This window comes from Argentina anserina, chromosome 2, assembly GCF_933775445.1.
Source record: "Argentina anserina chromosome 2, drPotAnse1.1, whole genome shotgun sequence".
NCBI classification, from domain to species: Eukaryota; Viridiplantae; Streptophyta; class Magnoliopsida; order Rosales; family Rosaceae; genus Argentina; species Argentina anserina.
The window spans coordinates 22,039,623-22,055,453 of NC_065873.1; the positions used below are offsets into that span (position 1 = coordinate 22,039,623).

Here is a 15,831-nt window from a genome sequence, read left to right on the forward strand (position 1 = left end):
AGAAAAAGAAAGATAATATGGTGGCATGTGAGAGCTGCTGGGGTTGTGGCGTTGTGCTGTAACTCTGCAATGGTATCATAAAGTCAAACAAGCTGCATATGTCTGTAGGCAGGCTTGTCAGTACCCAGTTGTGTCAGACGTGTGTTTTGGCGCGAGAAAAAAGTGGCTAGTCTTGGTCTCTGGTCTTTCATATCGGACTGGGGGGAGATGGTCACATGGTCTAGGCCTCTCATAGTTTCTGATCTCAATCCTAGTGTGGTGGGGATACGATTCGAGTTTAGAAGAAAGGGAACTAGAAGGAACCAAAAGACATTACAAACAATAATGGCACTAGACTTTGTATCCATGAGGGAAATTCCTTTTTCTGGAGAATCTTGTTGAACAGTTTTTTCTTTGGGATATATGCCATATGAAGAGTTCCATTACAAATTTATTGGAACATAACATCAAAATTGCTAAAGAAGAGCTTGCAAGGAGTTTTACATGGTACACACAGGAGTAACTTTATTTCATTTGTACAACTATTACCTTGTGGAAGTCATCGTTGAGCAGTTGTAGCTTCATGCCTTAATGTGGATCATCGCTTGCATGAGGAACAGTTTTCACCTGAAACAAAACATGCATTATGATCATGAGAAAGATAGAACTGTAAATCTTCAGCAAAAAGTGGCAGTAAACTGTCAAATTTTATGTCCTAAATTCTAGATTATGTTTACATCTTCTATTACTCACCAAATCACGGAACTTCAGAATGTAGAACATCTCGAGATATCGCCTGGTCTCGAGCCTTTCAAGCTTCGACACATACTTCCAGAAACCATAAACACCAGCCAGGGTCATTAGCCTTTCAGAATAAATGTTCCATGTGTACCTACAAAGTTACAAATGTTTCGTTCAACTGCAAGTAACAGGACGTTGAGCAGCATACATTCAGACAACAGTAAGTTACCAACCTTTCATAAATTCTTTTCAGGCCTCCATCTGATATTTTCTTCCAGTAGCTAGGATCCTCCTTGCTACGTTGAAAGAAATCAGCCATAATTACAGCCATCTGTTCAGAGTGATACGGATCAATATGAAATCCAGATATACTGTGCTCAATGATCTCGGCTGGACCACCATGGATTGTGGCAAATGTTGGAAGGCCACAAGTCATGGCCTCAATAACTGTGAGTCCAAAAGCTTCATACAGTGCAGGCTACAATTACAGACTAAGCAAAGTAAATCAGATTGCCCAAGTGGTTATAGATGAAGGAAAATTGACAGGTCGTGTACCTGAACAAAAGCACCTCCAGTATCTGCAATGTAACGATATAGCTCACCATTACGTGCTCGATTAGTTTGGGAAGATATCCACCGAATTTGACCATCCAAGTTGTACTCCTTAATGAGATCATGCATCTTTTCAATCTCCACAGCCTCTTCTCTATCTTTCGACTTCTTCACATCATTATAACCAGCCACCAAGACAAGGTTTACCAGTTCCCTTAGTTTGGCATTCTTACCATAGGACTCAACCAACCCAGTCATGTTTTTCACGTGGTCCAGCCTTGCCATAGAAAATAGGATGGGTTTTGATGGATCCTTCAGAAGACCACTGGAAGAATAAAAGAAAAAAAAATATATAATCTAGTTACTGCCACAAATTACTAGCACTCAAAATTCTATGAAGGAACTCACATGTGCTCATCATTCTGCTCAGGATCATAAAGCAACTTCTCAATGGAACTATGGAGGGATGTAAGTCTCTTTTCCTTTTCAAAGTAAGGGAAATAAATGCTCATATCTGCCCCGGGAGACACGATATTGAACTTTGGATCAAAAACATTAATGCCATGAACAACACGGTACAACCCCGGAAGAGTGAAAGAGCTATGGCTCTCATATTGTCCAACAGTGTTCTTCCTGAAAGAATGGATAAGCCACCGTAAATATTAACAACAATACAACAAGAGAAAGTAAGATGTATTTGGAGTAGAAGATGCATTCCAAATTTTGTAGGCAGTATTAGTGCTAAATTAAGATGTGATGCTGAATATCATTTTTCCTGGTAATAAGATATTTAAAAACTAAAAAAGGACACACACAGACTAGTGTACTTAGCATGGCCAATACACCAAAGTAGATAAGATTGAACACATCCAACAATGGCACAGCTAATGTACAATTTCTGCTAAGAAAATTAGACAAGAACATCAACATCATGTTACATCCCATAAGAAAAGAATAACATAAGAAAAAGACTTACGTTCCCGCAATCTCTTGGTATGTGCTCGTGATTATGAAATCTGCATTGTTCATGGCTATAAGGTCAGCTGTGAATTGACAAGAGAAGTGATATTTCTCATCGAACTTTTTCCAGTAGATATCTGAATCCGGATATTTAGTTTTCTCCAAAGCATGCGCAATGGTGCACTGCACATGTCGAAACTAAATAGTTAGATAACAATCTTGTTGGATAATATGATGAACCTTGAAGTTAATAAGAAATACTAAACCTGTGTAACTCCCATTTTATAAGCCAACAAAGAGGCAACAAGATTTCCATCACTGTAATTTCCAATAATAAAATCTGGATATCCCTGCAACTCGGCAGTAATTTCACCTGCAACATCCTGGTAACATGAACAACAATGAGAAAGCATGAAATTGATTGAAAAATAGAATACAATATCGTTTTATATGATTCTAGGTGCAGAATGACTAAACAAAGTCATGTGCTATCAGCATGATACAGGAAGTGTTGATAGAAAGGAAATGGCTAGTGCAGTGGCAGCAGTGAAATGACATGGATTAATTTTCTATGATAGTAATGCAGATGTACAAGTTAAATCATTGAATTACTTCATGAACACAACAAATTGGTAGATTTACTAGCTACTTAAAAAAGGATGACGGTGAGTATGGAATCTTATTGAAACATATGTGATGCCCTTCTCAACCTCTGGGGATTAATTCCACATCATTTAGTATTAAATTAAAAGAGTTGTGTACATGTTTACCTCAGCAAAGGTCTCCAAATAAGGCCATACATCAAACCTTGAGATCCATTTACGAAGAATTCCATTCTCTGATCTAAAAGGAACTCGCAAAATATGGCTGTGCGCTGTTCCAGTGACTCTTTCTAGCCGCTGGTTGCACGTAGTTCCTTTGGAATCTGGTATTAGCCTGGTTACCTAGGACCAGGAGCATAAACATCCATTAACTTCACAGAAATTAGCAACCTACATTCTTGCATTAACGATAAAGACACTTACAATAAGGATTCGTGGATTGAAGTTTAATCCTTGCCTCTTAATTCTTTTAATCATTTCATTCTCAAGGGCACGTACTTGATCCAGTATATAGACAACCTGCATATAATATCATATAAGTAGTTCTTATTTTAACAATTACATTGACAACTGACGTCTTAACGCTTATATATAGAACATTAAACCTGAATAAGAGTACACACATTGTAGAATGCAGCTAGCTTATTTAAAAAGAAAATGAGAAGTAATACCTGCCCACCAGTGTCGGGTAAGCCTAAGACATTTGCTTGCCCAAAGTATCCATGAGGAGACAAAATGACAACATTAAAAACCATAGGTACTCTCCCAAGAAATGTCTCCAAGGCAGAAGGATCAGGAGCCTGTAGGATATCTAAGAGAAGATGCATCATCTCCAATACATGTTCTGCAGTGTCTCCCCAACCTCGCTCAAAACCCAATCCTTGTAATCTTAATAAATGAAGAAACACAAGAGATATCAAATTGGGTGTGGCAGTTGCAGAGAGGAAAAAAAACTAATTAAGACATAACGTGTGTGGTTGTTGTCACTCTGGAAATAAGCTTACACATATTCAAACTCAGAAAAGGGTGTCTCAGATGGAACTTTGGAAAGTTTATCCTCAGCCTTAACCAACGCTGACTGAAGCTTGGATACGCTATGTATGCGATCATTCAACATCAGTGCCTGCAAATATCTTTTCTCATTAGATTAAGTATATCAATGAAGTCCTCTCACAAAAACACACGATAATTTCATCAGTCCTTTATTACAGAAATTATGTCCAAGTTAGGTTATAAGACATGTATTATGAATGAAAACTTGTAAAAAGTAGTAAAGGATATACAGACTCTTAAGAATGAGCAAATAATAGTTATGATACTGTACTTTTCAACAGTCAAATTCGTAATAGATATTGTGAAAAATTCAGCAAAAGCAAACTACAATCACCAATTAAGGAACTGATATAATGCTTTTTAAAGCCTTGCTCAACAACTTACATGCCCTTTATATGTGTGTGCTCTAAGAAAATTCAGTAATGGCTCCAAACAGTCCTTGTTACAGAACAACATTGAAGAAAGGTGGCGATTGAGAAATTGAACACCATTCCCAATGGATGATGACCGGTTGGGACGAGGAAAATTAGCGTTGAAAGGTTCAAAATCAAGCTCAAGTACATACCTGTCATGAGACCTAATATATATCAAACAGGAAAATAAAATTCCGTTAGAGAAGATGCAACTTGTGACTAGGCGCATATACGTCACATAAGGAAAATTTACTTACCTCCCATCTACAAGTTCTTCCTTAAATGCAAGATATTCAGAAACAGTCAATTGTTCCACACTGAGCTCATTAACATTAACACGAACAAACTCCCATACACCTGGTCTTGGCCGAACTGCTAGAGCCACAAATGGAGGATGAATAATGGCTTCCTGACACCAAAATACCACCAAAAATCTCTGTTAAATTTCTTATTCATGTAAAGCTAATTTACATGATAAATGCATACAAGGATAGAATACAAACAATATAAGTCCTCATCTATATTCTAAAATAATCAAGGATATAACAAGTATACTGAAACTATCATCACTCAATTCCTTAATATTTTCCGCTGCAGTTTTGAACAAATCATAGAAGAAAATAGGCCACCGGACGACCACAATATTATAATTCAGCTTCGAAATTGTATGAATATCAAAATAATCAATTGAAGGACGAATTAAATAGCTGTAAACAGAACTAAACTTTCTAATTTTAGCCTCGATTACTACAGTACAGAGTACTACGTAGCAGTCGGTTAAATTTTAGCTAAGCAAACCGAATCTCTGGTCAATTCAAGACTAATCACAACAAAATAAATAAACAGATTATATAAAACAAACCATCAAGTTCTTCACTAACTTCAAATACACATAATCAGTACATAATTCAAAATGATCATCAGAAATATCGATTCGAAGCGCGAAAACTATATGAACTAGAACAAACCTGTGCTGACTTGAGGACTTCACCAAAAGGACCTTCGGTGAGCGTCACCCTAGCTTCGTCATCACTGATCAGTTTCTCAAGCTCATCGATCAGGTCATGCGGTTGCAGTATCCCTTTTCCTTGAGCCACATACCTTCACAACCAACAAAAACTCAGTAACCTAACCGCACCGCAACTCAGTAAACTCTACAAATTTCAACTGTAGCAAAAGTGAATTGAGTAAAGCGAGCTAACCTGGAGAGGAGGGCGACGATTTCGTTGCGGTGAGCGGAGAGAGTGTCCTCCACGCGCTCCCTCATGCTCGGAATACGGGTGAGCTTACGGCCATTCGCCATGATTGAATTTGCAAGCTCGCTCTCTTCTTCTTTGTTGTCTACTGTGGTTTTGGTGAAAATGAATGTAACTGTCTGAACTGGAGACGTGGGAGCGTACGAGAAGGCACGGGTTTATATATAGTGGAGGACTTTGGATTTGCCTTATCTTTCAGAGACGGACTTGTGACTAATGAATTGGGAGTTCAAGGAATAGAACAAGAATACTTTTCTCCGCTTGGTTCAAGGCATCTGGCAGTCCTAGATAAACTGATGACAAAATCTCATTGTTTTTGCTAAACTGCTGGTTGGTGCAGGGCTTAATTAACTAATTATCATAGATCTCTACAACAATATATTCACGAGAAACTTACTAGCAATGTGTTCATTATCGAAAAAACTTACTAGTAATGTGTTGCCCTTTTAAATATAACAATCACATACAAAAAAAAAATAACTCGACTATTGTGAACAGTTAGCAACAACAATAACACAACTTTCCGAATATATTGATATGAAGGTAACTTAAAGACAACAACCAGTTAACAAATTAAGAAACTCGACGCCTGCTACATAGATTCAATAAAAAAAATTAGTTGCTTAGCAACAATCTACAATTGATTTGATTATTTGAAGACTGCTTAATTAGATTAAACCGGCCACCGCGTGTAATAGAATCGGTAAGAGATTAGGTTTGAATCCTAACAGTTCAAAACTTCGATATTCAAGAGACAAATGATGCTATTCTACATTGCGCTCCTGTTCCTATTTCAATTCAGTCGGGGGACTATCCATTTCTAAGTGCCGTTGTAGTTGCAGCATTCATTCATTGTGTACGTAAACCATCAAACTGTGACTATCTGGTTTCGGGTTGTACAGGGCATGACAAATTGGAATCATATCATGATAACTATCCACTATTCTTTATCGTATTTATATGAATCAAAGTTTGCTGAGTTGGTCGACGTCCCTCAGAAAATCACAAGCTTATTCTTCGGTCACTAGCTAGGACTAGTTCTAGTAGAAAATTGACAACTCGGATAAGATCTTATAAACTTTCACAAATCACAATCGATGCTTTGAATATTATTTATCCTAATCTAGTTGGTGAGAAATCTTATTATTCACTGAACCGCTACTAAAGTGATACCCAAGTAATATAACCGGATTTTTCTTTGTAATATCCCGAAAATTCATATCAAATTTTCAAAGAGTTAATAGTTGGTCATTGTAACGACCATAAAATTTCGAGCATGAAAACTCAAAATATTCAAGTCGTAATACACCAAAACAATCTCAATGAATCGAAATCATTTTAAATGCACATCGGATCATTACTGAGTTCGCAATATAACTCAGACAACCAATTATTACAAATCAATTTATAATTCAACATTACATAAATGGAAATGTAATATTCCTCACAAACCCACAAATAAATCCTCACAAGTTCTCATACACAAATCCACAATAGAAACCTCACCACAAGCAGGATAATGAACAACTTCGAGTCTTCGGAGTCGTCTCTCAATTTCCACTAATCAACACCTGCGGAATTATCCTCTACACCATCGAATTGGTGCACCGGGATTGTAAACACAAACTCGGTAAGCTTATAGCTCATATGAGTAAAATGAAAATATAACTCGCATATCAATATATACGAAAATCCACAAATCAACAAATATAAATGCACTCATGAGTCAATGGACGGTCCATCTGCTTGTCCTAAAAATATATGAAATGAAGTGCTCATGAGAAATTTGGCAACCTTTCTGGTTACCCAAATACATTTATAATACGGGTACTAATGAACGCTGGTACACATCTGTTACCCCTCACATAGTACACCGCCGATATTGGGCAACCACCTGCTACCCAACATCCAAAAATGTGAGTACTCATGAGTCGATAACCACCTGTTACCTCACATGCAGTACTCCGGCAGACAGACTAGAGCTCTAATTGTATCGTAACTTTCGTCCGGCCAAAGGCTAGGTTCCGACATGCCAATCACGTACAATAATCACACCTCATATTGTACAAAAATCAAGTCCGAAGACAAATCAACATTTTAACAATCTCCATGTTAAAATCACGTACAATAATCACACCTCATATTGTACAAAAATCAAGTCCGAAGACAAATCAACATTTTAACAATCTCCATGTTAAAATCACGTACAATAATCACACCTCATATTGTACAAAAATCAAGTTTGAAGACAAATCAACATTTTAACAATCTCCATGTTAAAATCACGTACAATAATCACACCACATATTTTACAAATCAAAATCACATGCTCGATATATAAATTTCGTCATCAAAATGACATCATAACGATAAAATCATAACAGTATATTATATAGCAAACTATATATATGTACCTATTTACCATTTATACAATATATATATAATCTGCTATATCATATACATGTCATATTTCATAAACACGTCCGAAGACAAAACGTTTTAACAAACACCATGTTAACCACGTACAATAATCACACCTCATATTGTACAAATTAAATCACATGCTCGGTATATAAATTTCGTCATCAAAATGACATATTCACAATGAATTCATAACAGTATATAATATAGCAAACTATATATATATATGTACTTATTTACCATTTATACAAATATACATATATTCCACTATATCATATACATGTCGTATTTCAATATTTAAAACTCTTGCAAAATCTTGAAATCACCGCAAGGGTAGATTCGTAAATATGTGAGATTTTACTCACCTAATCAACTCGAGCGTAATTCCACAATTTCCGAAGTTAATTCATTTATTTGATTTATCGATCACCTTGAAAAGATAAGAAAAGAATTTAGAAACGTTTTGTAAACCTTTAAATGCCGAAACAGTAATAATCGGTTAGTGTTCAACAATTTCTGGTTTTACGAATTTACTGTTTACTGACTACTATTCACTGAGCACTATTCACATATTCACCATTTATGTATTACTGTATAAATACACATCCATTATGTATTATTATACGAGTACATACTGATTACGTATAAATACTATTTAAATGTAAATACTGTCTCAGTAAATATTAATTACTGATTTACCCTTCTAAAATTACTTTTTACATTTACTGAAAATAATTTACATTTACCATACGTAAATAAAATTTAATTTTAATGTACGTAAATTACTTTTTTTACATTCACCGTACGTAAAAAAAATGTTACAATTTACTGTGTCGAAGTCACTGTTCACGCGCCGCCGCACGTGACGGCGCGTGGGATACACGCGCCACTCGCCGGAGACCGCGCGTGGCGCTCACGCGCCACTCACTGTGGCAGCGCGTGGGACCCACGCGCCGAACCTAAAGCCGGCGCATAGCACGCCACCGCCGCCCCAAATCTCTCCCCTTCCTTCCTCCGCCCTTCCCAAGGCCACCCCTACACTACCTCACTCTCTCACACGCGCCACCTAAGGCGGCGGTGTTCACCAATTCATCTTCTCCTCCGATATGCTCAATTCTCCATCCAAACCACTCAAATCCATCCACAAACATCACAACCATGAATTAGAATGCATCATTACCTAGATCGGAGCTCGAATGGCGCCAGAAGTGGTGGAATCACCGGCGAGTTCTTCACAGGGTCCTCGTGCGTCGATACGGCTCCTCGGCGGCGTGATGGGTCACGTCGTGCTTGGAGGATGATGGGGTCGGACCAGCGAGGGCGTAGGGCCGGTGGTGATGGCCACGTCGCCCGGAGGAGGGAAGTCTTGGTGCGACGCAGAGGGAGGCTCGGGGGCGTGGTGTAGGCTCATGACGGCGAAATGGAGCGTCGCCGCCTTAGGGTCGACTACGGAGGGTTGAGCGATCCTTTTGGGATAGGCAGTGTGGCCCACGGTGGGCTGGTCGGCGAGATCGCCGGCGTAGACTATGAGGGAGGGAGAGAGAGCTCGGGGAGGAAGAGAGAGAAGGGAGAAAGGAAAAGAGGGACGCGCGGGGTGGTTTCCTGAAATGGAAACCTTAGTTCCATTAATTGTCTATTTATACCTGTTTCCAAAATCGGAAACGAACTTCCGTCATTAATAAGTTTGACGTATGACATTTGATTCGAACGCGTGACGCGTCCACGAACTCGTATCGACGAGCTCTACAACTTTCGTGCGATCGACGGAGTAAAAGTCGATATTCACGTCACGGAAACGTAACGTTTTTCTAAATAAACGTTACGATAACGTTTTCGTTCTCGATATGCCACTTCGCGAAGCGTACAAAATTCGTTTAAATAAATTTCACGAATTTATGAACTTAAAACAAACCAATATTCACTTCGAAAAATTGGGTTATTACAGTCATTGTCCAATTTTATTAGACGAGGATGAAAACGAAAGGGTTCGAAATATTAATTTTTCGGAAACGTTCAATTTGACGAGTCTAAGAGTTGACTTTTGACTCATTGGGTTTCTTAGAAAACTTCTTACATGAAAGTTGTAGAGCCGTCTATATGAATTCGTAGACACGTGGCACGCCTAAATCTGAGTTCGTACGAAGAAGTGAAGAATCAAAAGGTATTTGGACATTTTTGGAAAATAGTATAAATAGGGGAATTAAAGAGAAAAATGGAGAAAAATCTGAAATTTCGGATCGGGTACTGTTCATACACGAAAATCCCAGATTTTTCTCTCTTCGAGTGGCTGACTTTGGGCGGTCGAATATCCGCCGTCCGGCCACCATAGAGCGGCGCACCGGTCATGTTTGAAAGGTTGCTGCATCCCCTATCGATTGGTGGTAGCGCCACCCGCCATCTCGCCGCCGGTTAGGAGCAGTGAAGCACGGAAGTTCTCCCGAAAAAGCATATTTTGCCGAACTTCAACTCGTCGGATCTCCCTCCTCCGGCAACCAATCGGTACGATTCTTGTCCCATTTTCAAGGTCTCCTTCCATACTACAAACCCTCCAAAATATTTAACCCCAATCATTGTGTGCTATGAGAATCGAAGAAAAGAAATCTTAAATTTTAAATTGGGAGTTTTCGGTTTTTGTTAAATTGAAGTGTTTAGGCTTATAACTAGACTTTGTGGTGAACTAGGAAGTTGGTAGGAATGTCATTTAGATTGTGGTGGAAAAATTTGGTGGTTATTGGTGGCGGTCGGTGAACAGTGGTGACGCATGAATAGTATTGTAAACAGTGTTCTGTGACCAGTAAATGTAAACAGAGTTCGGTAAAACATTAAATGTGAACAGTGTTTTAGTAAAAAAGTACATTTGAACAGTGTTTAGTAAAACAGTAAACATGAACAGTGTTCTGTGAACAATGTTTTATGAACAACTTTTAGCTGTACTGAAATCGTCACCTGATATTTTACGTATCATTTTATAAGTATTTTATCATGCTATTAGGTGACTAACGAAACGAGTGAGGAAACTACTTTCAGTGTCGTGGAAGTTGCACGCAGGAAATAAGGTGAGTAAAATCTCACAGTGATGAATATACCCTTGCGGAGATTCATGATTGCGCTAAATTTAAAATAATGAACTATGATATATATATGATATAATGGATTGTGTATGTGTATAATTGGTAAAATAGATACATATATATATAGTTTGCTATATTATATACTATCGTAATTTCTGTTTGCTAACGAGTTCATTATAGCGTTGATATTTATTTATTTGAGCATGTCAATTTGATTTGTACAATATCATGTGATGATTGTTTGTACGTGGTTTTAAGTTGAGTTATGTTTGATAGGAGCACTTTGTGCGAGGTTCTTAACATGTTTTTACCTCAATTTGTACTTTGTTTGCCCTTATTGTTATACTATTGAGTCGTAGTAAGAGTCTTGGGCGGTATTGGATGCATTTTTGTGCTTACATGAGTTAAAAACGCATAATTGATTTAGAGTCCTAGTTTGACTAGGAATCCTTGTTAGGTTTTGAAACTAATTATCTCTTACTTATGATTTTATTTTCTTATTTTCAGATTTGATTGAAGAGATAATTAAAGAAAAAGAGATAGAGCCAAATCATGCAACAATTAAATAGAAGATGATCATTTAGGGAATAAAACATGGCATGTTTTAGAGATTAAAGTATGGCATGTTTTAGGGATTAAAGTATGGCATGTTTTAGGGAGCAAAACATAGCATGATTTAAGGGATTAAAACATTGCATTATAATATGAGGAAAGATGCAACTACCGTCATTCTTTCCTCTATATATACATGGTTTCATCTCTCAAATAAAATCACTTCTCATTTGCATTCAAGAGCCAAAACTCTACCAAAATACTACCTCAAACATCCTTCGTCAAAACAACAATCCATCCTCCCCCATATAGCAATTCCATCTCCACCGAAAATCACTATTGAAGATACACCTCTAAGGTTCATATAACGTGTGATTCTCGCAACTCTTCTCCGTGGGTTTGTTTGTTTTTGATTTTTTACAATACTTTGTCTATGAAGATTGTAGTATGATGTTTGTGTGAGATTATTGTTTTGTATTAAGAATCGAAATTTTCAGATTGTTTTATTGGATTTTGGATCTTTGCCGAATTGATGGTTTTCTATAATTAATGAGTTTGTATATCTATTGTTGTGTTCTAATCATCTTTCTCATACTTTTAGATAATTTTCAGATATGTGCATATAAATTTAGTGCTTGGATGCATTCCCTAAGATTGTGTTTGAGTGCTAGATTCATCAACCATATTGACACAAATCGAATCATGCCCTAAGTAGGTTCGATTTGTGTTGATTAAAAGTGGTAAAAATTCTGGAAATTTACATGTGAAACCATTGTGGGTGACGCCATACATGAAACATGTCTCCAACAAAGATTTGGTGCTTAAATGTAATCTTGTTTCATTTCTACTCTAAGTGTTATTGAATTCGATTGCATGCAAATTTAGATTAGGCCCTAAGTCAGTCTAAATGTTAATTGAAATCTTGCACGATTAGATGATCCCCTAAGGCTCTAATTGTATTGGTGTCTAAAAAGTATGTAATTGGTCGAATTAGAATGCATGATAGGTTCGAACTTGTAATTATGTGGTGTAATGGTAAATTTGGTTTTAGTTTGTTAAAGAGAAGTCGATCATGTAAATAATAATTTAGGTTTTATTTTAATAGTTAATAATCAATCTCAAACCCCTAATTATTTGTTAACACTAAAAGTTTAGAGTTCCCTTCAATTCTTCGGACTGAACGATCCCTGCTTATTCTATACTAATAATGATGTTACATGGTTTATTATAGACGTTTTAATAAAACGCTCTATCAATGTTAAAACATTTTTTGTGGTCTGTGGACATGTCTTTGGACGTGTTGGCATGTCGGCTCAATCCATTGTTCTTTGAGGATCCAGAGTTAGAATTGTTGACAAGTCTGTGTCCTTTGGGCCAATTGAATTTCGATTTACCTGATCCAGTGCCCACAGTTCAAAGCCGAACAAAGGAAAACCTAGTTTCAAAACTAGAAATGGCATCGATCAGAGAGCTGAATGGCCAAGTAGAAGGCGCAGTTGGGGGGACATCATCCTCTAACTTAGCGTACCATGTTTCAGAGGAGGGCAAGACGAGTGATTTTGAGTTGAAGAGTGGGTTCCTGCATCATTTGCCTAAGTTCCATGGTCTCTCAGGAGATGACCCCAATCAACATCTCACTCTGTTCCAGTTCAACTGTGAGACTATGTGCCCTAGAGGAGCAGACATTCAGATTGTGAAGATGAGAGCGTTTCCTTACTCATTGGAGGATCGTGCTCAAAAGTGGTTGTTTGAGGTACCTGCTGGTAGGATTACTTCATGGACAACAATGGTCAATGAGTTTTTGTCGAAGTATTTTCCCTCATCAAGGGTGACACACATCAGGAAGCAGATAACAGGAATCAAGCAAGGACCAGATGAGTCATTCTACAATTACTATGAGAGGTTCAAATCTCTTGTAGCATCATGCCCAGGCCATGGGATTAGAGAAGGTATGTTGCTTCAGTATTTCTATGAAGGATTGCTATAAATGGAAAGAGAGTTCCTTGATTCAGCTGCTGGTGAATCGTTTTTGGACAAGAGCAATGTAGTAGCAAAGGATCTTTTGGAGAAGAGAGCTATGAACAACCAACAATTTGGAACATCAACTAGTTCTGCACGGCAGGTACATGAGACCAACTCAAGTTCAAGCTCTGCTCTAGAGAACAAGGTTGACAAGTTATCCAAGATGATGAGCCATTTCATGAAGACTAGTGGAGCTCAAGTTTGTGGAATCTGTACGGATGGGCACCCTACTGATCAGTGTCCTCAAGTTGCTTCTAGTGGAGGGTATGAGGAAGTCAATGCCCTTGGTTATCAAGGAGGTCAGAGGTACAATCCATTTTCGAATACCTACAACCCTGGTCTACGTGATCATCCAAACTTTCGGTGGTCCAATAATGAGAATGTACTAAGGCCACATCAGAATGCTATGCAATTTGGGCCTCGTCCGGCTGGTTTGTTTAGACCACAAGCTCAACTACTCAATGTTTCACCTCCCAACATGGCTAATACTCCTAATTATGATGAGATGTTGAAATCTTTAGTTGCTGGACAAAGTCAATTGAATACCGTGACTCAAACTTTGGTGGTGGGTCAACAAGCGAATAGGAAGGACATTGCGGAGCTAAAAACGCATATGGGCCAGGTAGTAGACTTCATGAGCCATTTTTCTGAACAAGGAAAGTTACCAAGTGGTGTCATACCTAACCCAAAGAATGAGCAAGCCCAAGCTATCATGACAAGGAGTGGGCTCGAGCTAAAGGAGCGGCCTAGTATTCCTAGGAAGGCCCAAACAACCCATGTTCTTGAGGAGGGTGACGAGATGACTATGATGAATGTCTTGGAGAAAGATCCAGCTACCTCCAAGAAGGAGAGTGTGCCGATCCATGAAGCACACAAAGGTACAAATACTAACTCAAATGAATTAGTTAAAACTAATCATATTTCGTATGTACTTTTCCCTTCTAGGTTTGCAAAGAGCAAGAAGGATAAATATGATGAGGAGGTGTTAGAGGTCTTTAGGAAGGTGCAAGTTAACCTTCCATTGTTGGAGTGTATCAAGCAGATCCCTAAATATGCGAAATTTCTTAAGGAGCTTTGCACTTCAAGAAGACAAATTAGTGAAGAAAAGGTAGTGAAGATGAATGAGACAGTTTCAGCTGTCATACAAAGGAAGCTACCCCCTAAGATGAAGGATCCGGGAAGTTTCTCTGTCCCATATAAAATTGGTAACACATTATTTGATAATGTTATACTTGATCTAGGTGCTTCGATAAATGTCATGCCATATAATGTTTATCAATCACTAGGATTAGGACCTTTGAAGAATGATAATGTGATTATTCAATTAGCAGATCGATCTAACAAGTACCCTAAGGGGTATGTTGAGGATGTCCTTGTGCATGTCAGTCACTTGATTTTTCCTGCATATTTATATGTGCTAGACATGGAGGTATCACCCTTGGAGACAACTCCACTACTTTTGGGGAGACCGTTCATGAGAACTCCAAGGACATGTATCGATGTTGCAAATGGAAGTTTGACGATGGAGTTTGATGGAAATGTTATCAGCTTCAACATTTTTGAGGTAATGAAGTACCCAGTTTCTGACATTAACTCGTGTTTTTCTGTGGATGATTCTATTGCACAGGTTATGTCAGAGACGTTGAAAGCATAGCAATTAGCTATGGAGCAAGGGGCCGGATTTGACAAGCATGGGGACCGTGTCTCAAGAGAGGAGTGGGCTGACTTTGAGCCCAAAATTTTTGAAATAGTGAATGAGCTTGAAGCTCAACCATACAAAAGGTATCACTCTTTCTTGTCAATTCCCATTTCCACTAATAAATTGTTACCATCTGTGGTACAAGCCCCAAAGTTAGATTTGAAGGAGCTTCCAGATCATTTGAAGTATGTGTACCTTGGAAAGAATGATACTCTACCAGTTATTGTGTTATCAACACTGAGTAAGCAGCAAGAAGCTAGATTGATTGATGTGCTTAAGAGGAACAAGAACGCTATTGGATGGACTTTGGCGGATATCAAGGGGATCAGCCCTACAACTTGTGTTCATAGGATACTTTTGGAGGATGGCGCCAAGCCTACACGTGATGCTCAGAGGAGATTGCACCCACCAATGATGAAAATCGTGAAAGATGAGGTGATCAAGCTGCTTGATTGTGGAGTGATCTATCGTATCTCGGACAGTCAGTGGATTTCACCAGTGCAAATTGTG

The 15,831-nt window shown here is 38.2% G+C and overlaps 1 protein-coding gene across 1 annotated transcript; it reads right to left on the minus strand.

Annotated features, from left to right (window-relative positions):
* Positions 1-336: 336 nt before the first annotated feature.
* On the minus strand, positions 337-5,689 carry LOC126785310 (sucrose synthase 2). The gene is made up of 15 exons (XM_050510951.1): positions 5,503-5,689; positions 5,269-5,401; positions 4,558-4,709; positions 4,272-4,464; positions 3,839-3,957; positions 3,506-3,722; positions 3,258-3,353; positions 3,003-3,176; positions 2,499-2,615; positions 2,249-2,415; positions 1,681-1,905; positions 1,276-1,597; positions 954-1,198; positions 733-871; positions 337-606 (listed from the first exon to the last, which is right to left on the minus strand). Exons 1-15 carry the CDS (start codon positions 5,601-5,603, stop codon positions 568-570), a joined length of 2,439 nt encoding a protein of 812 aa, XP_050366908.1. The 5' UTR covers positions 5,604-5,689; the 3' UTR covers positions 337-567.
* Positions 5,690-15,831: the final 10,142 nt, after the last annotated feature.

Coding starts and splice junctions, on each gene's coding strand:
- LOC126785310 (XM_050510951.1), bottom strand. CDS start 5,603: ATGGCGAATGGCCGTAAGCTCACCCGTATTCCGAGCATGAGGGAGCGC. Junction 4,710..5,268: donor AAGTCCTCAAGTCAGCACAG/GTTTGTTCTAGT, acceptor TTTTGGTGTCAG/GAAGCCATTATTCATCCTCC. Junction 1,199..1,275: donor CTGGAGGTGCTTTTGTTCAG/GTACACGACCTG, acceptor CTGTAATTGTAG/CCTGCACTGTATGAAGCTTT.